At 37.7% G+C, this 23,076-nt stretch overlaps 1 protein-coding gene across 1 annotated transcript; it reads right to left on the bottom strand.

Annotated features, from left to right (window-relative positions):
- Positions 1-2,446: 2,446 nt before the first annotated feature.
- On the bottom strand, positions 2,447-15,723 carry LOC138176050 (26S proteasome regulatory subunit 7). The gene is made up of 12 exons (XM_069106792.1): positions 15,567-15,723; positions 14,039-14,076; positions 12,062-12,143; positions 11,501-11,600; positions 10,414-10,545; positions 7,279-7,351; positions 6,634-6,729; positions 5,584-5,748; positions 4,593-4,680; positions 3,012-3,214; positions 2,823-2,919; positions 2,447-2,731 (listed from the first exon to the last, which is right to left on the bottom strand). Exons 1-12 carry the CDS (start codon positions 15,634-15,636, stop codon positions 2,574-2,576), a joined length of 1,302 nt encoding a protein of 433 aa, XP_068962893.1. The 5' UTR covers positions 15,637-15,723; the 3' UTR covers positions 2,447-2,573.
- Between the last annotated feature and the right edge of the window lie 7,353 nt (positions 15,724-23,076).

The raw sequence follows: 23,076 nt of genomic DNA, 5'->3' as shown, positions 1-23,076 counted from the left end.
ACATTTTAAAAGGTATTATAGAAAATGTAGTATTTAAAAGAATCTATAGTGACTCTTCTTTTGAAGCAAAATGTAATATTGTATTTTGAATTAACATTCACTGATGTCATGGACTTTGAAATGTTGGTTTTCATACATATTTTTTCAGTGGGATACACCTGTACTATTCTAAGATATTCACCTATGTTGATCTTTTTCCAAACTGCTTCTTCTTGTATATTTACAGGCACTTCCCATTTTTCATTGTAATATGTTCTTAGAAACAGTCCCAGAAAACAGATCACATATTCCCACACAAGAGTTGTTTTTCTTTTAATCAAGTGTAACCTATCTGACCAAAGATTCAGCTTTAATTAAATCTTAGCAATGGCTAGCTGCATGTCACAAAAGCAATGATACAATAAATACAAAATATTACTTGTTAAGCTGTTAACTATTATTTGGTATAAACAACCAACATCTTTTTTTTTTTAAAGCAATCAGGGTTAAGTAACTTGCTCAAGGTTACAAGGCCAGTTATTTCTGGGTGTGGTGCTGAGTATCTGAGGCCGGATTTGATCCAGGTCATCCCAACACTGGAGCCGGTGCTCTTACTCGCTGAGCCACCTGGCTGCCCCTAAGCACTTGGGGTTAAGTAACTTGCTCAAGGTTACACGGCCAGGTGTTTCTGGGTGGGTGCTAAGTGTCTGAGCCCGGGATTCAATCTCCAGGTCGTTCTGACACTGGAGTAGGTGCTCTTACTCGCTGTGCTACCTGGCCGCCCCAACAACCAACTTATCTTAAAATAATCAGTTGCCTCCTTGATATGAGAGGCTGAATTTCTACTTTGTAACTGAAGACAAAAATTCTTCAGACCCTATTTCAACTTTCTTTCCATTACAAGCAAAAGCTTCCTTTATAGTATCTCCAGACTGGAGCTTAAAGCCGACTTTTGCATTTATTACTAGAATCTAACATCATATAGTCATATGTGAAAGTGAAAAGATTGTTGAGAACATGCCCTAATTACAATTAGACTTGCTTAAATCAGAACACTACAAGGTTTATCCCATACACTAATTCAGTCATCTGTGATTTTATTTTCAGTTTAATCTGATATTGGTTTACTTTGTTTTACAGTTCAAGAAAGGTATAGGGTAGGAGGAACAACTAGAAGTAGGAAAAAGAAAAGCAGGACCTGTCTGATCCATTTTCTGTGTGAAATATCAAGAATGAAAACTATGGTTGAGCTTCAAATGTCAGTATTTGATACCTTTTGAATTTTTAAAACTATGTATGAAGTAATCTCCTTTTTTACTATTTTTTTCCTTGTGAATTTAAAATAGATTGGACTACTGGCTATCTGTGTTGGTGGTGGTTTTTCCCCCTCCATAGTTTATAGGCTCACAGATTTGGAGCTGAAAGGAACCTCTTTGAAACCCCCCCACCACCCCTCCACCCCATTTCTCAAGAGAAAAAACTAAGGACCAAAAAAGGCTAAGAAACTTGACCAAGTTTAAACAGATCTGAACTTCAAACTCAGGTCCTAAGTAACATACAATTAAAAGACTTGTCCATCTTTTTTTTGTTGCTGAATAAGCTAGTTGCAAAAATTACCTTAAAGTATCTAATTAAAAGCTTTCAGGAGTTTATTTGAAGTGCCAGCAAGCTCTCTAAAATGAATTTTAATTGTTAAATCATAGCATCACAGACCATAAGAGCTGCAAGGGCCATAAAATCCAACTAGATCTTAACAGTAATTCCTTCTACATCCCCAACAAGTGATCATCCCTCTTGTGATCAAGTGATCATTCCCTCTTCCCAAAGACTTTAGGAAAGTTTTAATTTGACAGGAAATTTTTCCTTATATGGAACTGAAATCTAGCTCTAAAGCCTCCATCCAGGAACCAGAGCAGCAGGATGGTTTGGGGGTGGGGGAAGACACTTGATTAACCACAGTACAGTTAGCCCTGGGGAGAACTACAGCTCTGAGCAACAATCTCTCTGGCCAGCGTAGTTGCCGGGTCTGGCACTCAGAGACTCCATCAACCCACATCCCTTGCCAGCTTATTTCTATAGCCAACTGTGGATTACCCCAAGGTGAGTGATACTGTTAGGGATCTTATGCCAGAATGTATTTCATTTTTCTTGTTCTACCTTGTCACTCTAGTCATTCCATGGCCTATCAATACAAATTGTAGTTCTTTGAACATAGTCAAAATGACAAAGAAAACCACTTAATATTAAGTACTCCCCCTTCATGTTAAAAGAAAAAAAAGTATGTTCAGAGAGAGAAAAACCTTGACATGCTACCAAATGCACAGTGGTTTCTATTTTTATATCCTAGACCTAAAATGGTTGTGGTATCAAAACAGAAAATCTTTTAACAAATCTCTCTGTAAACTGTTTCCCCTTTTATTTTCCTACACAAAGAGCCAGTCTAATAAAATCAAAAACAAAAGAAAAAAACTTTGGAAAAAGTTTATTTGTATATTAAGTACTAATTACGATGGTCTATGTAACTGCGATTTTTCTTTAAAAGAACAAGTTATTCCAACTGAGAAGAAGCAATATGTTTTGGAAATTTCCAATGATTAGTTGTATGTCATGTAACGGGGAGTAGCACTGAATTTGGCGTATGATTTGATGACCTTATTCACAGCTTCCAAGAAATCCTTCTCAGTGGCAATTTTTCGTCGTGCTCTGATTGCAAACATCCCCGCTTCAGTGCAAACACTTCTGATTTCAGCACCTTTCAAATATAAAAGCAACTTTATTCAGATACTGAATAAATGCAAAGTGGACAGAATAAACAAGCAAATAGAGTAAGACTATTCACTCACCAGTGCTATTGGGACACAGCCGGGCTAACAACTCAAATCTTATATCTCTTTCAACACTCATTGAACGAGCATGAATCTTAAAAATATGTGTCCGACCCTAAAAACAGAGAAATAAATATTGCTAAAATCACAGAAATGTTTGGGGAGTGAGGGGGGGGAGTACTTCTAAAGTAAAAATAAATCTCTTACCTCCAGATCGGGTAAGCTAAATTCAATCTTTCTATCCAGTCTTCCAGGCCTCATCAATGCTGGGTCCAAAGTATCAGGTCTGTTGGTGGCCATTAGTACTTTAATATTACCTCGAGGATCAAATCCATCCAGCTGATTGATAAGTTCCAACATGGTCCGTTGCACTTCATTGTCACCCCCAGCTCCATCATCAAAACGAGCACCTAAAAAAGGTGAAAACTATTAGGCTGCATTATTGCAATTAACAGTATTTCATAAAAGGTAGATACTATTCTAAAAATTTATCATGTTTACTTTCTATATTCATCATGCTGGGAAAAGGCATGTAAGAAAAATAGCAATTTATCAACTAAAAATCTTGCAAAGTATGTATCATTTATAGTAAATATATTCCAAAGCTCGTAAATAAATTTAGCCTATTCCTTATTTTAGCTCCATTATTCTTTTCTTCTTCTCAAAAACAGGACTGAGACTTCACAAATTCTAAAGAAATCACTCAAAAGTCAACATGGCACATTATGCTTAATATTCAAATACAGCAATACCTTATTTAAAGGAATAATAGGCCAATTTCTTCCCCCTTTTCCCCTCACTAAAGAACACAGCCAGTTTCAACATAAAGTTCCTATAAATAGTTACATCTGAAATGGCCTGATAAAATTTCCATTAAAAAATTACTTTTATTGTGGGACATCTGAATATATATATATATATATTTATATATAGATAATATTATAGCATGGAAATCCTGTATTATTTTGCTAAATGAATGAACATCTCCAGCACAGTACAGTGGAGTGCTCTAACTCTTCCTTTACTGCTGCTGGTATAAATAAGGGGGTCAAGCTAAATGGTCTTCCAGGTCCCTTCTAGCTCTAAATCTATGATCTTAGGATCTTTGAAAATTTCTAATACAACAGAACACTGTTATGACACAACTCAGAACTGCATAAATCTGGACATTTCCCAGCTTAAGTCAGATGTGGCCCTTCCCCATCACAATAAATAGTTCTCTAAAGCTTTCTAACTTCTATACCTACTATACTAAATTCTACAAGGAATAGAGTAATGGTGTAGCTTTTTAAAATTATTAAGTGAAAAAGTAGCTCAAATCACATGAGCATAGCTATATATACTAGAGTTAAATCACGTCCCCAGAAATGTAACTATATATAAAAAAGTCAAACGTAAATTGTCAGGTGGATATTAGTAAAACTGCACAACACTAGCATTACAGAGAGGTCCCACTGTTAATTTAAGTCACTCTCACCATTAAACAACACTGGAATGGTGCAGTGCATAGTTTACTCATGCAAGTATTAAAGGGCCTCATATAGCTGAAAGAAAAAGGTCCTTCTATTTGCTATTTCAAGAAGCTTATCTAAATACAGTGTATTCTATTTTTGCTTATATAATTCTCTTAAAATATTAGTTTTGACAGAGGTATGAATCTCAAGCATATTAGAGCTGATAAACAAATCAGTATATAGCACAGCTAATATACTATAAAGATTTCTATATTTTTACCATGTAACTTACAAATTCTGACCCCAAAGTAGCTTTCTTAAATGTTATTCATACCTCCAATAGCATCAATTTCATCAAAGAATATAAGGCAGGCCTTTTTGGTTCTGGCCATTTCAAAGAGCTCACGGACCATTCGAGCCCCCTAGTGAAAAAAAGATGATTTGAGACACATAATTCAGAGTCAGCTTAATAAAACCTTAAGCATAACCCAACAAGAACAATGCTTCTATTTTTGCAATGCTACACAAAAAAAATCTATTAAAACTCAGCAACTGCAGCATTCAGCTTCTTTAAGGCTATAACACTCTTTCCAGGATTCATCTACTCATTCACAAAACAATACTATCTTCATAATCATGTCACTCATTAAAGGCAGGCAATACCTCTAAGTCTGAAACAGGTCAGATTAATGTCCCTAAAAAACCCAAACCCTGGCCAAAAGTCTGCTTGTGATATATGATATTTTATAAATAATTCCAATAAACTAAATTCCTGCCTGGCATTCACTGTTATATAATTTTACCTATAGTGATCAGTGATACAAGCTGTTTCCCTTTGCATTATTCTCAAACCCCACCTAACATACAAGTTTCAGAATTCACAGATTCATCATTGCCACACAGACCACTCAAACAACCAATGCTAAAGAACAAAGAAGCCAGGCTATTACATATGGCAGAAGTGTTAACAGTGTATATAAATAGTGATTGCCTAGAGTGAGATATTACTTAGCCCCTTTTCCCTTGTACTTATACTGCATTTCTGGTATGTTTGCTCTAAATACCAGGATCACAGAACGCAGAATCCTTCAACTGGTTCCAAGGGAGCATGTGCTGCTCCAAAATTACTGGAAAGTACCGTTAATTGAAGCAGTGTAGTTTCTGAGCTACTCAACTACACAATGCGATTATTAATCACTGAATAATTGTCTTGTCCCAGGTTCACAGAAGTGATCCAGGGAAATAGTTTTTCCTTTTTTTATACTCCGTATTATCAATCTCCTGCCAGATCTGATGTTGCCTTATTTGTAATAAATTAACTTTACCTCTCCAACATATTTCTGCACAAGTTCAGATCCAATAACTCGGATGAAGCAGGCATCTGTCCTGTTAGCAACAGCACGAGCACAAAGAGTCTTTCCCGTTCCTGGGGGACCAAAAAGAAGCACACCTTTGGGGGGTTCAATTCCAAGGTTAACAAACCTCTCCGGCTGCAAAGACAAAAATTTTATATTAATGCATAAGGGAGAATTTTGTTTATGCTTATTTGAAAACAAAATTTTAAAAACTAACTCTTACATACTTTTTATCTAAATGAGAAATTGTATCTACTCTCTGGCCTCAGATACAAAGAATTATCACATATTATTATGTAATCTATATAACATCACAAAGTTGTTCTCACTGTTCACAAGGTCATGGTGAAAGTAGTTTAAAAACTTATATTTTAACAGAAAAGTTAGTACCTTTTCTCTATTTTAAGTATTTACCATTAAAATAGCCCAGCTTCATATGATGTCCAATTCTCAAGTTTGTAATTATTTTACTACATCTAACTTTCCATCTTAATTTAGACCCATTTCCTATTTCTATGTTGAGACCAGATACTGGTCTTGCTCCATAATAATCTTTCAATACATCAAAAGGTTAAGTAACATCTTAGTTTTTCACCTTCAAACAAACAATTCCTTTCATTTTTCTTCATATGCCTCAAATTCTCAAAATCTTTAAACCTCCTCCTTGCTTTCATCTGGACCTTATCAACCTTCTTCTCTTCCCTACTTCCAAAGGATATCTGTTTTTTTTAATTGTTTACACTATGAAGAAAGAAATCAAAAAACACCTATGTTAGGGGGTGGCCAGTTAGCACAGTGAGCCCCAGAGTCGGGATGACCTGGAATCGAATCCGGGCTCAGACACTTAGCACCCACCCAGAAACACCTGGCCATGTAACCTTGAGCAAGTTACTTAACCCCAATTGCTTTAAAAAAAAAAATTATATATATATATATATACACACACACATAAAAAAAACACCTATGTTCAATCATCACTTCATATAAAGCAATTTAAAGCTGAACAGAAATACAACTTACATGAAGCAGTGGGGTTTCAACAACTTCTCTTAGCTTCTCAATCTGTTCTTTGCAACCACCAACATCACTGTATGTGACATCAGGTTTTTCTTCCACCTAAAGGGAAAGATACACAATATACTTTAAAATTTCAGTTCTGTGCCCTATCTAAAAACATAGACCCATAACCCAAAAGCAAAACTTTAAGCAAATAAGGACTTTAATAAAAAATGAAAGGTGTTAGGGGCAGCCCTGGAGACAGGAGGACCTGAGTTCAAATCCAGCCTCATACACTTGACACAATTACTAGCCGTGTGACTTTGGGCAAGTCACTTAACCCCAACTGCTCTCCAAAAAAAAAAATGAAAGGTGTAGTCCACTGCCTTGGAACTCCTAAACAATCTAAACTTTATAGTGTTGTTAGGAGTAGGAAAACACATAAACTGATCAATACCTTACAATGCACCCTTCTTTTGGACACTTTGTAAGACTACTAACCCATTTAAAAAAAAAGCTTTTAATATATTTTTACATGTTTTAATACATTAATGTATACATATATATATGAACAGTCTGCCAGTCACAAATTTCAAAGTTTTTCATGATGGATAAAATTATACTTCAAAGAAAATTAGTCTCTTTCTTTTCTACCCCATAGTAACTTACCTGCATCATGGTAACTGTTGGGTCAATCTTGGGAGGCAGGGGAATATGAATTTGATACTTATTTCTGTCCACACTGAGGGGGAAAAACAAAGAGCCTCATTAAGACATCCTCTAGTTGAGACAGAGAGAAAGGTCAGAAAAAGAAGCCAACATGCTCATACTGAGCTATAACATGGTTTGGTAGACTAAACACATATGAAGAAAAGAAGTTTAAGTCAATATTTGTTTAACAGTTCTATGGCCTTAAGCAAGTCAATCAAATCTCCTTTTGACTACTTATTGTGACAATCACAATCCTGACCTTACATACTACATTTGTTATAAGTAATTATGACTGAAATTTTATATTGGAATAGAAATTTTCCAAAAGTTTTCCTAATGAGTAATCCATAAAGACAAAAATAAGCTGATATTTCTTAATATATTTTACTTCTGTATAGCACTTTAAAAACTTTTAATAAGGATTTATCACCTATTATTTCATCTCATCTTTGCAACAACTCTTTAAGAAAATTAAAGTAGAGACAAAAAACAATCAAATGGCCTTCATAAAATCATTCAATTACTTAGTGACAGTGCTGGGACTGGAATTCATTCACATCTAAATCCCATGTCATATGAGCACCAGTCCTTTTATCTTAGTTAGGTCACACTATTTAAGTGGCTTGGTAAACTAAATTACAAATTCTTTATCCTTAAGCTTTGTTCCTATATTGATTCTTTTTTTATATCTAGAGCCATCACTGAGATGTAACTAATCAGCTTGAAGGTAAAGGAATACAAGCAAGTATAGGGATTCAATTGAACAAATACATATTAACTACCTACTGCATGCTACATGGGTATGCAAAGATGAAAAATAGTCCCTGCCTTTGAGCTTCTTACCATTCCAATGGTAAGGTGTGATGGGAAGGAGAATATAGCATGTCTACCATAAAGCATAATGTAAGGTCAAAGGAAAGATCTAGGTAAAGTGCTGTAGGGGGAAAGGAAGGAAATCATTTGAGGGGAAGGGAAATATTAAGTAAATGCCTACTATATGCCAGGCACTGTGCTAAGCAGTTTTCAAATATCTCATTTGATCCTCACGACAACTTTGGGAAATGGGTGCTATTATATGATCCCCATTTTACAACTGAAGAAACTGAGGCAAACAGAAGTCAAATGATGTGCTCAGGGTTACACAGCTAGTGTCTAGGTCCAAGTTTGAGCTCGTGTCTGTGACTCGAGGGCCAGAGCTCAATCCCTTGCACCAACTAGCTGTCTCATAAGGAGGATAAAGGAAGGGTCTTGGAAGATACAGGACCTGAGCCAGAATTTGAAAGAAGAGAAGGATTTCAAGAAGCAGAAACAAGTGTGTTTATTGTTGGCATGGGATATAGTGCACACAAATACAATATGAAAATAGAATGTACAGAACAAAACTGAGGAAAATTTCCAGTTTGGCTGGACAAAGGTACATGAAGGAGAGTAGTATACAATATGGCTAGGAAGGTAGGGTAGATTCAGAATATAAAGATCTTCTATGCCTGGTTAAAAAATCTGTATTTTATAGAGGCAATAGTCATTAAAGGCTTTTCAGCAAGGACATGATATGGTTAGCCCTGTGTTTATCTTGGAAAAATGACACTGTGGAGGAAGAATCAGATTTAGCAACTGATTGGATGTAGGAGGTGTAAAGAATAAGAAAGAATCAAATCTTATTCTGATGTTTTGAGTCTGGGTGATGGGAGTATCAGCAATAGAAAATAGCAAAGTAGGGAAGAAAAGCTGGGAGATAAGTTCAATTTGTTTGGGGTTTTTTTGTTTTGCTTTTTGGAGAGGGGAAGGCAGGGCAATTGGAGTTAAGTGACTTGCCCAAGGTCACACGGCTAGTAAGTGTTAAGTGTCTGAGTCTGGATTTGAACTCAAGTCCTCCTGACTCCAGGGCTGGTGCTCTACTCACTGAGCCACCAAGACGCCCCATGAGTTCAGTTTTAAGCAGGTCAAATTTCAGATGCCACCAAGACATGTACGCAAAATGTCCAACAGCTAAAGATGTAGCACTCAAAGGAAATATTAGAGTTGGATGTGCCGATTCAGAAGCCACCTTTGTAAGAGTGAGTAGGTATAGAGAAAAGAGATGTGGAGTCTTTAGACACTACCCGATGAGAGGGCAAAAAACCTACAAACCACCAAAGAAAATAGATCAGAATGGAAGAAGAACCAGGAGAGAGTAAACTTTTTAAAGTCAAGGGGCTAGTTAAGGGTGTCAAATGCTACAAGATCAAAGAAGATAAGCACTGAGAAAATGTCATTTGATTTGGCAATTAAAAGGCACTGCTCCACTGGAGTAATGAAGTCATTGTGCTGATCACAGTTGTCAAAGCTTTCAAAGTAGTTTGTTTTTACAGTATTGGTGTTACTATATAAATTGTTCTCCTGGTTATGATCATTTCATTCTTCAGCAGTTTATAAAAGTTCTCAAAATTGTTCACTTTTATAATACTAATGTTATAGTATAAATTGTTCAATGATGAAACATGTAATCTACTACAGAGAGGTAATGGGATTAGGGTGCAGAATATAAACACACACATGTATATGTATATATGTATTTCTCTACACAATCATCAGAAATTTGTTTTGTTTGTAACTTATGTTACAAGAAATCTGTTTTTCTTTTATCTTCCCAATCGAGTGAGGAATGGGAAGGAAAGAAAATATATATATTTTTTTAAATACAGTTGGAGAGGTGTTTCCACAGACCTGGAATGCCATGTGCACTTTCAGATATGGTCACTGTATGATTAGTTTTGCTTAATCATTTGTCATGAGAGACCTCTCATGAAGTAGAGGTGATCTGTAAATGTTTGCAACGTAAAAAACAATAACACAAATTATTTAAAGAAAAGGTCACTAGTGACCTTAGAACAGTCTCAGCAGAAAGGTGGGGACCTACAGCAGACTGTAGGGGTTTAAGGCATTTGTGGTGAAGAAGCAGAAGCAGCAAGGGAAGGGGGAGAGCCAACTGCAGTACTTCACTGATAATAATACTTGGTGTACAGTGGCCTTGAATAAATTCATTCCAAATAAAGTATGCACTGTGTCACAGTATCTGCAGTAAAAGAAGAGGACAGCACACAGACATCTTACCCAACTCTCATTCCTTCTTCAATGTCAGTAGGTGCTACCTGATCACTGAGATCCACCACAAACTTGGCAAACTGCTTCACATTGATAATGTATTTTGGGTCCTCTGAATCGGCATTGATTATCTTTGTACACCTAGCACAGAAATACTTATGATTAGGAGTGAGGAAAGGATACCATACTATAACAAGGATACTCAATTCTTTACTGTGGACATACCATACAAGAGTAAATTGAGACCTGAAGGTGCAACTACTGCTCAAGGTAAAGTTACTGAAAACTAAAATTATAGAGTTAAATAAAGCAAATAAGATCAAAGGAATCATTTTCTCAAGATACCTCATTACAAACAATGTGAAACACAAGGTTGCATATCCTATTGGCCCCAGTTCTAACAGCCTGAAATATCTCAAGGTGCTTTATGTATTGTATGTTACTTGGGCCTTGCAGCAACTCTGGAAGTAGGTGTTCCAGTTACTATTATCTCAATTTACAGATGAAGTTAATATCAGAGAGGCTAAGTGATGTGTCCACTATCATACAGACAGTATCAGAGGTGGAACTGAAATCCAGGTGTGCCTCTCTCCAAGGCCTACACTCCTCTCTACACGAGGCTGACAATGCCTCTCCTCATGTCACACTGCTGCTCTTTGTAACAGAAGAAATGATTATATGTACATATTTACAATAATGAATAAAGTATATGCTATATTCCCATGATTCCTTATACCCAGAGAAGATGGCAAAAATAAACACAAACTTTAAAAAACAAAAGACATCGTATAGAAAAAAACAACCACTTTAACTAGTTCTCTTGACTAACAAATCAGAAAAATAATTTTTCTCTTCTATTTTACTAAAGTTTCACTGTATAAAGTTTCTAAAGACTGCTAACTCACACAGAAAACAATTCCTTTGTTCAACAATTCCCAAGGGTCAATTCCAAAGAATTTTGTAGAAATCTTAATCAAGAATTAGAATGAGAAACTCTTAATAGACACTAATGTTATGTGTCAGAGACTTTGTGAAGTCTAATAGATTTATCTTCAGACAAAATTAGTCAGAAACACATCAAGAGTGCCATCAATACCTTGCAACCTGTAGTGGCTGTTCACTCTGAAGGGTCTGTTTATCTGCAGCCAAATCCCAAAGAGCTGGGGGAGCCAGACCAGTGTCTGACTCTTTAATGCCTAAAAACCAAATATTAAAGTCATTAAAAAGTGTTATATAAACCTGCTCTGAAACAAGTATCAATCCATATTTTAAGAGTCAAATTTAAAATTTGCAATTGCAATATTTATTACATTTCAAATAACTTAAAACAATTTCACAATAAGATAAATTCCATGAAATAAAAATATTTCCAATAATCTATTTATTATAATAAAACCAGGATTCATCTAATGAAGTCTACCAAACTAGGTTTTGGTCTAGAAAATGCCTATCTTAAGGAAAGTAGCTGTATCATAAATACATAAGCATTGTAAATAGTTATATAAGACACAGAAATAGACTGCTACTTAAATAAAATGAAACTCAATTTGTTCAAAAAAAAACCCCAAGAATCCAAAAAATACACATTTAATGAAAGCAAATCCTGAGTTCAAATTATTACTCACACATCATTTCTGAAGAAAGGGAAAAAACGTACCAGTGAGCTCATTGATTTTCTTAAGAAGTTGCTGGATATCATCTTCCACCTGTTTGATCTGTCTAGAGTAAGTGCTCTGTCCCTGGAAGAGAAAAGTAATTCTAATTAGTCCAAACAACTATAACTTATAAACTATAGCTAAAAACCCAATTTAGGGCAGAGCAGGTCTATGATTGTATTATTTCTTACTGCCTCCAAGGTTATAAGAAAGACAATATAATATCTATGCCATTTTCACACTATTCCCTCCAACTACAAACACAGTCAAATCCTCTATGACTCAAGGTTATAAGCAAAAGCTATGCCTGGCATCATCAAAAGCCCTAAACACCTCAACAAATGCAAACTAGGCAAAGATTCACAACATATGGTAAAAGGTTATATTTTTCACTCATCTCTATATTATTAATGTAGAAATCAACATCTGCTATGTAAATTATTTCAAATTCCATTAAATGCAGAAATACATAGCTTTAATTATATATAGTAGGAAGTAATCTGTGTAATAATTTATACAGAAAGACAATAATTTCTTATTCTGAGCTACTTACAAAATCTCAATATTTTACTGTTGTGATATGATTGGCATCCAACTCATAAATCTATGCAATATTCATATCCTCTTCTTTCCCAAACCCCCACACTTCCAGGAAGGCCTAAAGGGCAAATGGTATGGCAACCCAAAGGCATGGTTAATTCCCATATTAAATAATGTATTCTCAGGCAATGAGATTAACTACGGTTAAGGATTAAGTTAAAGATTAGTTCCAACACGGAAATCAACAACATTTTTAGTTTTCATATAAGAATATAAAAATTGCCACATCATATATACATGGCTCATCTAGTCAAATGGTTATCAAAGTATGAACTGAAGACCGATAGGAATCCCTAAGACCCCTTTAAGAGATCTACAAAATCAAAATTACACCTATGAGCCATCACTGAGCCTATACAAACAACCTTTCTAGCTTGATAAGCCCTGACAAAGCTTGCATTCTGCTGGCATAGGTTTCAAAGAACCAATGTTATTTTACAACAAGCATGAGAGTATGACTTTAGTGAGATCTAGTTAATTTACAAAGGTACTAATTAAAACTAATCTTGGAATTGATGCCTAGAAGATCAACTCTATAATTTTCTATGTATAAATAAATATTAATTCCCTAGATTTTGTTTACTATCTTAAAGCCTTTTTAATCTCCCTGATAACATTGTGCCTCAAATGTTTGATGCAGAATTCTGGCAAAGACTTTTTGGAAACTGATGTTACATCAACTTGAATACAATTTCTCCTGGTAAATATTGTATCTTCCTTTCGATAAAGATCATGCCACTTCTCCAAGATTATTTTGGAGTGAGAATTCAGTAATCATACCCTTTATTAAAGAGCCCATCTCTTTTTTTATTCTTTGTTACAAAGGATGACTCACTGAGAGGGAGAAAAATACATGTGGAAGGGAGATGATGACAAAAGATACCAACAACCACCTTTTAAGAGTTTGTCCAACACGAAAGTCTCCAGGACAGCATCTGGAAACCTTTTCCTCATCGTTAATTTAGTGAAGTAAGTAATGGTAAGAAATGTTTGGCCAGAATGCAAATGGGACAAGAAATCTGTTCTTCTAGGAAAAAATCTATTATTCTGATAAGCTTAATCTATTAAAATGGTTAAGATTTGACTTGACATTTTTCAATTTTTCTTTTAAAAATAGCACAGCCTTGGATATAATAGACAAAGAATACATTCAATGAAATTATTTTCAAGACTTGCCCTGAGGTACCTATAAGTTTACTTTCATTCATTCTCAGAGAAAATATCAAAAAATCATTAATACTTTCAAACACAAAACTGAAAAGTTAATTTCCTTTCCCTATTATACACATGCTAATTTTGCTTACTGAGGAACATTATCATATTACAATTCTGGGTTACATTCAATATTCCCACATTTTGCAGTAATACAAATAACTTACATAAGTTTTCAACAAGGCAATATCACCCTCATCCAGTGCTGAAAGGACAGAGACAATACGTTAGCTTTAAGATCAAAAAAACAATAGTTATGACTTTTTATTTTTTAACAGACACCTCAAGAAAATCCTTGGAATTTTACTGGAAATTTCATGAAATAACTAGATACAATAGATCTAAGGATAATTTTTCACTTTAAATATCATCCACATACATAAAACAATGATTATAGTTATCGTTAAGGTACTGAACCCAAAGAGTAAAAAATTGCAAGTTGGCTGATCAATTCCGGGACACAAGTCTCTATGACAAAGTTTTCCAATAGGTATCCTGAAAACTCCTTGGGGTCTCAGATTCAGAAGATGCTTCCAAGAAGAGAAAGCAGGAAAAACCTAAATAGGGGCTGAAAGAAGCACTCCTTCTTTTAAAGGGTGTTAGGACTTTTAGGTATTTAAAGGTATGAGAGATAAGGCCAGGTGGAAGATAGGAACACATATGAGAAACACAGTTTGACTATGAGGTATAAGTGCAGCAGAAACATTTTAATCAAAATAAAAACCTGGAAAAGACAAAATAAGGAAACTATTACTGCAACTGGTTATTATGCCCAAGGCAAGAGAGATCAAAAATCATTCTTGATTATATGATACTTCATAATCTGCTAAAAGAAAAAAAAAGTACCCCAGTTCTACCATTTGGTGTGAGGCACTGGGCAAGTTCTTTAACCTCTGGGAGCTTGCTTTCCTCATGTGTAAAATTCCTAGATTTGGGGAAGAGTGAGGGGGTTGGTAGTAAGGGGAGTTTTAAGGTCCCTTTCATATCTAAATTGCAGGATCCTAGCCAGACAACATATAATTTTGACAAGAAAAGATAGCACAAAGCAAATGGGAAAGAAACTAGAAATTCTCCAAACGCTTCCAAGAAAAATGATCTTTTTTAATGCTTTAGGGAACACTTATTGTGGTGATAATGAAAAGAGATGGGACCTCAACTAAGAACAGATTTCCGAGAAAACTCTCTTGACCCCTACACCCCGCTCCAGCAATAACATTTTTATCCCATAGCACTACCCCCCCCCCACCTCGCCCCAATACACCTGTGGGTCAAACACTCCTGGGTCCGGGTCATCCCCCACCCCACCCCCACCCCACCCCCGCCCCACAGCGAGGGTAGGGAGAGTGGTAATTGCCCTCCTCCGTCCCCCCCCCCACTTCGTAACAGGGCTCGGCGCCTGGTAGTCGCTCAATCCATGTCTGCTGAATAGATGTGAATTAATGATGATCCCGGAGGTGGAAGGGACCTCAGAGGTCCCCCTCCCTGAGAGAGGGGGTGGGCAGGGCCCCTCCCGGAGGGCCAGGGAGGGAGGCGGGGGGAGGCAGAGCGGAGGCAGCGGGGGCCGTGGCCTGGGCCCCAAACGCCCCGAGCTCCCTCTCTTCTTCTGTCCCTTCCCCTCCCCCGGCCGACCGGCGACAGAACCCTCCCACCCCCCGCTTTCCTTTCACCCTGCCCGCGCTGCTCCACTCCGCTGACCTCGGATAGGCTTATCATCCTTCTCCTCCTCTTTGGTTTTCCGCTGATCGGCACCTAGGTAATCCGGCATTTTGGGACTCGCAGCTACCTCGGTTCCTAGGAGCGATTACACAGCAGCTTCCGCCTACTTCCGGAGGTCCTACCCCATTTCCGGTCCCCCTGTGGAACAGCTGCCGCAACTCATCCTCCCGGCTCACTGCTGCGGCCGGGCCCTGGCGCTTTGCAGGGCTTTAGGGGAGAAGTCAGAGCAGGCTCGGCCCGAGTTGGCCTCCTGCCCTTGTGATTTCCTGGAGGCCTCCCCTTCTCTCCGTCTGGGGCTGATCGGCCGCCGTCCCAGCGGCCTTAGTCCCAGGCGTGGTGTTAACAACAGAAGCTCTTTTTGACCCCATCCCAGAAAAACCTTCCTAATGCTCCGAGCTGCCCCACAGGGCCATCCCTATAGATAGTGAGCTCCCCGTCACTGCAGATCTTCAAGGAAAGACCGGATGGCCATTTGTCGTCAATCAGCTAGCATTTATTAAGCTACTACTGTGTACCAGGCACTGTGTTAAACATAAAGAAAGGGGAGAAAAAACCGTCCTTAGCGCAGTCTGATGGGGGGCGGGGGGGAGGGAGGGGAGATAAAGAAGTCAATCAACAAAGATTTACTAAGTAGGACATATACATATAAAAATGAAACATTTCCTGCCCTCAAGGAACTGAAGTTCTAAGCAGGATTTTTATTCATATGCCAGAGAGCCAGAAGTCATTTGAAGTCCCTTCCAGCTCTGACAGTCAATGAATTTAAACGGCAGCCTATATAAGCAATGCGAGGCCGCTAGGTGGCACTGTGGCTGGAGCATGGGTCTGAAGTCAGGGAGACTCACATGGCCTCTGAAACTGACTAGCTGTGTGACCCTGGACAAGTCACTTAACCCCGATGGCCTGTTTCCTCATCTGTAAAATGAGCTGGAGTAACAAAAAAAAACCAAATGGGGTCACAAGGAGTTGAACAGGGCTGAACAACAGGGGCAATGTGGCCCTCCAGTTAAATACTTCTCTTGAGATTCATCCACTATGCAAAGCTCCGTCAGAGCAGGAGGTTATGTTCAAGTAGAGCCTAAACTACTACATATAACTCTAATAATCTGTAATTTTATATATAACTATAATAATCCATAATTCAATTCAACTAGCTTAAGTTTCCTCATATGTAAAATGAGAATATTAATAGCACCTACCTCCCAGAGGAGTCAAATGAGATAATAATTGTAAAGTGCCTGACAAATAGTAAGCACAATTTAAGCGGCAGTTATTATTAATTATTAATATATAAGCTTTTATTATGCATAGCTACATACAAGTCACTGTTCTAGCTACCTCAGATACAAAGACAAAAAGTAAAGTAATCCCTGCCTTCAAAGAAAAGCCTTCAAGCTAAAGAGGGATGACCACTTGTCAGGGATGTAGTGGAAAGGATATTTGTTGAGGTAGTATTTGGCTGGCCTCCCAATGACTGCCCGACTCAGAGATTCTGTGATACTTGATACTGGTTCTGGTTCTGTTGTAGACAGTGAAAAAGATTTTTTTTTAATTAAGGGCCTTTAAACAATCTCCCAGAAAGCCCAACTATATGTTAATCACTGTCAGGTTCTGGGAAAGACAAAAACTTGGAAAAGATGATTCCTGTTCTCATAGACCAAGTTAACAATCTAGGGATGAGTTAATTAATAGATAATTATAATACATATCACCTGATAAGTGGATTTAGGAAGAAGGAGGAGGGGCTACTTCAAGTGAAATAGGGGGAAAGAAAAAAGAAGAGCATTATTAATAGGACTCTCAAAAGATTTCAACAGAATTTGTACTGTTTTAAAGAAGGGGTGGCAGGGATTCAACCTCTTCACAAGGGAAAGAAGTATACTCCAGGCAAAAGGAACAACACAACTAAAAGCAAGGAGTGGAGAAACTACTGGGGGGGGGGGTTGGGGAGTAACTAGTATTTGCCTACAAACTAATGTATCCTAAAGAGAATAAGATGAGGCTAGAAAGATCAAGTGGTACCAGATTGGAGGGTCTTTAATGTCAAGTCAGCAAAAATTTTTACTATATGCCAGGCCCTGTGTTAAATGCTAAAGAAAGGCAAAAACAGGACCTGAGGAAACAGTATGCTAACAAGGCATAATATACACAGGACAAAATGGAAATGATGCACTAGAATTAAGGGAGATTAGAAAAACCTTGCAGATGAGGGGATTTAAACTGAGACTTAAGGGAGCCAGGAATCGGAGATAATGGAGAAGAGAATTCCAGGTAAGGCAACAGTCTGGGAAAATCCCTAGAGTTGGGATTATCTCAGGGGTGGGGAACCTGGGCCTTGAGCCACACGTGGCCCTCTAGGTCCTCAAGTGTGGTCCTTTGAATCCAAACTTCATAGTATTTGTTCTGTTCTGTCCAAATTCTGTCCACAGGTTCCCCACCTCTGATAGTGCAATAAATAGCAAGAAGCCAGCATCACTGCCTAAAAAAATGCATAGAAAGGGATAAAGTGTAGCTTAAAAAAAAAAAAACCTAGAAAGGAGCCAGATTATAAATGGCATTTAAAAGCCAAATAAGATTTTATATTTGGTCCTGGAGGGAATAAGGAGCTATTGGAGTTTTTTGAATAGGGAGAAGAGATGGGCAATCCTACACTTTAGGAAGATTGATTTGACATCTGGGTGAAAGATGAACTGGAGTGGAGAGAGACTGGAGTTGAAGAGGCCAACCAGAAGGATAATGCAATATTATCAAATATCAATTGTTATAGTCAGGTGTGAAAAAAATAGGTAAAATATTTGTATAAAATATATTGTTATATATATACAAATATTTGTGTGTATATATATATATAGGGGAAAACATCTTCTCTCCAGAAGAAACAACCTTAGAGCTCAAAGGAACAGAATTATAAGCTTGTGTAGAGACCCTTGTGTGGTTTATCCTTTGTTCTCTAAGAGGACTGTGACATCAGGGAGACAATGACATGACTTGAGTGAGGGAGGGCTATACAAAGTCACCAGCCTCACTTTTTCTTCCAGAGACATCTGGGTCCAGTGGCCAGAGATAGATCAGGAAGACCAGAGATGGCCCAGGAGGCAGTGTGAGACCTTGGCCCTTTTAAACTAAAGTCTTTTCAATTTCTGACTTTGAGTGAAGCAACACCCATTCAGTGAATAGGCCTCTTTAAGAAGTGAGTCAAGGGATGGCCCAAAATATAATATAACCATTAAGTAGTGCTTGGGCAGGAACCTGCTGTTATCCAATCCTTGAGATCCAGAGTGAACTTGGTTTAAAGCTTGGAAATAAAGACCCTTAGGCAATCTAGGACAGGTTAAGTCTTAATGATTTCTCTCTGTAAGGAAGTATTTACTATCTTAGAGAACTCTTGCCTCACCAGGATATTCTAATGAGATTAACTTCACTACCTAGAAAACATCCTCACTGGAACAAACCTGAGACCTTAAAGTTAAAACAATCTTTCCAAAACCATCTGATATCACATCCCTATTAGCCTCACAAAGAAGTAGACAGGTTCCCTTTGCCTCTGGTAATGTCACCCTAAGACTGTGTAAAACCCCAATATGCATGTGTGTGCTCAAGTGTGTGTGTCTGTGTCTGTGTGTCTCTCCTTTTGTTCTATGACTGGCTATCCATCTGGCAACTGCCCATCAGTTAATGCTAATTAAATTTTTAATCTTCTAGCCTTGCCTCCAGACTTATTGACTTCAGTTGAATGGACTAAGGTGGGAGGAATCAATGTCCAAAAGGATCTTAGGATCACTGGGTTGAGGAACTCCCCAACACAAGTTATAGTTTGAACTTTACTTTGTAGACCGTAGTAGCTGCTAAAGAGGCTTACTATGGTAAAAGCAAGTTCATCGAATTGAAGGGGATAGAATCCATGTTGCAGAAGAATTTGTTAATTCAATAGATTTAGCCTTATACTATGTACTAGGTGCTGTGATGGGTGCTCCGGATAGAAACAGGTATAAGATGTATTCACTGCCCTCTAGGATAATCTAGTGGCAGAAGAGAAAAAAAAAAATATATATATATATATATATATAAGTAACTACAATACAAGATTATATATGACACATTTCCCTTGCCTAGGGATATATTAATATCCTCTCTTACCTTCCATAACTTCACACTGAAGCAAAGTTGTGTCTCTGTTCCCTCTAAAGGGCTCTCAGAACCTCTTCCTGAATCTCTACCCACTCCCATCATAAACCACATCAGAAAATATTTTCTTTATTTATATTTGGAGACAGGATAGTAATTATTGGGGGAGGGCAGGAAGGAAGGGAATACCAGATCAGAAGCTAATCCACATAAACCAAAATTGGCTAATTTTGGCCTTAGCTAGGAGTGTGTGATCAGAACTTTGTCTCTTCTGTCTCCTTCTCCTCTAACCTATCAAGAAGCAGAGTGTGGCCAATGATGAGGGTGGGAGAGGGGAGTCATTATGGTATAGCCATAGTCTACCAGAGTCCCAAGGAGGGATAGGGGACCAAGTATGTAGGAATCATTTTTCCTTCAACTATGGCCATTACACTTCTGGAGTGACACAAACCAGAAACATGGGAAATTAATTCTTCCTCTATCACAAAAGCCTCCAAAGCAAAATTCAAAAAGTGGTCACTGAACTGAAGCATCCTGGGGTAGAGTCTATTGTCCATTTAAAGAGTAGAATACCTCTATAGTAATGCAAAACAGGTAAAGAGCATTGGAGGCCAGGGTTACAAATGTGATTCATTTGTTAAAGCATTATTTCTGTCTATTTGTTGGTTCCTAGACAAAGATCTCACATTAGACTACCAATGGTTAAGTTAATGTGTATAGATAGCTACAAATTCTGTGGCTTTTAGCACCCTTGATTCACTCTCCCACAGCACCACCATCTCCACAGATGCAGAAGAGGGCCAAAAAGTGGTAAGGGGCATTTTGTAGTTTTCTTCATTTCATGAATTGCCATCATAGCCAAAGAATCAATAGCTAAACGATCAGCCTTTTTTTCACACTTGGCTGGGCTTCCAGGAAAAAAGCAGACATACTGCATTGAACTTATACTTGAACCTTTGCAGCACAGTATACTCTGTTAGAGCATTTGCTTTACTGGCCTTGCCTTCAAGAACCCAAAGTCTTCTCAACACAATGAGGCATCAGAGAAATACTTTGTGGAGAAAGAAAGAGCTATTAGATTTTCAAGGAAGAAGGCTGAAATAATCAAACTAGTATTTTTATTCATTCAACAAATACTCATTTTTGTCTCTCTTATATGCAAGCCCCATGGTAATAATGGGGCAGCTAGGTGGCATAGTGGATAGATTGCTGGGCCTGGAGTAAAGAAGCCCTGAGTTGAAATCTGGCCTTAGACACTTATTAGCTGTTTGACCCTGGGCAAGTCACTTAATCCTGTTTGCCTGTTTGCCTCAGTTTCCTTATCTGTAAAATGAGCTGGATAAGGAAATGGCAAACCAATCCAATATATTTGCCAAGAAAATACCAAATGGGGTCACAAAGTGTCAAACACAACTGAACAATGACAACATGGTAATAATAATTATAATACTATTAATAATGTCAATAATAATTGGTATAACTCTTTAAGGTTTTCAAAGCATTCTAAATTTGATAGGTGCTATTATTATCCCCATTTTAGCCCATGAGAGAGGGTAATTTACTTGCCCAGGGTCATACTGTTAGGAGGTATCTGAGACGGGATTTGAACTAAGGTCTTCCTAACTCTATTCACCCATGTTATCTAGTGTGCCATCTAGAAGTTTCGGGGATAAATAAGATTGATCTACGCCCTCAGGAATCTTACATGTAGCAAGCATATAAGCACTGTACACCTTAAGACACAAATAATGAGCAAATGTGATAAATATCATATAAAAAGCATAATGTGGATGCTCAGAGCAGAGAAAAGCCACTTTGGGCTAGAAGAAGAATTTGAAATAGCTTCATGAAGTACACAGCATTTAAACTCAGCCATTTTTAATAGATAGGATTGCTGTAGTTGTGTTTGTGTATGAATGCTCCCTTTTTCCTTTCCTAGTGTGGATGTTAGAGCTATTTGGGATACTCCCAAATGTTAGAATTAATATAGACAGGAGAGAGTGATTCCCATTCCCTGCCATTTTAAAGGAAAAATACTATGCACCTGAAGAGATAGCCCTAATTCAGTACTTTATTCATTAAGCAATCAGAAAGGATCTCCACTAAAATCCTACTCCAATGCCTCACATTGGCACAAAAGTGATTCTGGTTTCTTGAAGGCAATGGTTATAGAGGGCAACCTCTGGCAAACCTTAGCCAAGCTTAAAAGGCTTTAAGTACTGGCCCACTGATAGACTGTTCAGGACCAGCTAAATTGGGAAAAGCTCATGATCAGATTTGCTAAATGTTGATGAATTTTTCTAAAACATCTCTCAAAGACCATCTGTGAAACTGAAGAGGAGTTGTGATGTGTGTCCATGAACAAAGTACCCATACAGATGAAATCACAGAACTATTGAAGAACGGTTTTGAGGAAAGTAACCCCAAAAGGGCCATGCTTTAGGAAGGTTAATTTAGCAGGTTGTATATAGGATGTGGATGGGACAGGGGAGGGGGTGAGGGAGAGACAGAGGGAGGAGGAAGAGAAAAAGAGGGAAGGAGAAAGAGAGGAGAGACAGAGAGAAGAGAGTGAGAATAATGAATAATTCATGTGTGACATTATATGCTAAACACAAACAAGCAGCAATAAAAATGAAGATAGGTGTGAGAAATTATGCCCCCAAAACAATGAGCAGAGCTTAGCCACCTAAAGCTGATGCTGAGAGACATGGAGAAGTAAAAGGTGACCAATTTAAGAGACTCTTTTTTGGGAGAATAGTGTTACTATTAATAGAGATTGCAGAGGTCAGGAGGGGGAACTGATTTGAGAAATAAAGGGGGGAAATTATGAATTTTGTTTTAGACAGATTTGAATTGATAGTAAGATTTGGGAGGTAGAGAGTAAGAGCAGCAAATGTACATGCCAGTGGAAGGAATTTAGAAATGAAAGTTCCACGAGGATGGAGGTTGTCTTTTTTTTTGTAAGGAAGAATAGGAAATAGTGGAGTTACATCTAGGATGGTTAGATAAGTTCTTAAATGAGATCATGTATAGTTAAAATTACCCTTAAGTCACCCACAAAGTAGGACAGTACCCTTAAATAAGCATAGCTAGAAAGAGCCTGGGCCTATTTAAAGGAAGGTAGTTTGTATCAGAGAGCAGATGGAGCGAGATCGTTACTATGGAAACATTTGGATGAAAATTTTACTTTTCCCTCTACCCAGTGAATACATTGATTGGGGGTTTAGGGGGAACAATCAGGATTCCTGTTTAAATATAAGATAACAAAAACACATAAAGCCAGGTGTCACAGAGCACACCTATAATCCCTGTTGCTGGGGAGGTTTAAGACAGGAGGAGGAGGAGGAGGAAGAGGAGTGTTCAG

The sequence above is a fragment of the Petaurus breviceps genome, unplaced genomic scaffold (genome assembly GCF_028583685.1).
Source record: "Petaurus breviceps papuanus isolate PSGF00001 unplaced genomic scaffold, PetGlider_PUasm1.0 80, whole genome shotgun sequence".
Classification (NCBI taxonomy): Eukaryota; Metazoa; Chordata; class Mammalia; order Diprotodontia; family Petauridae; genus Petaurus; species Petaurus breviceps.
The sequence above is the reverse complement of the archived record's forward strand: the minus strand, read 5'-3'. Positions and strand labels throughout refer to the sequence as shown.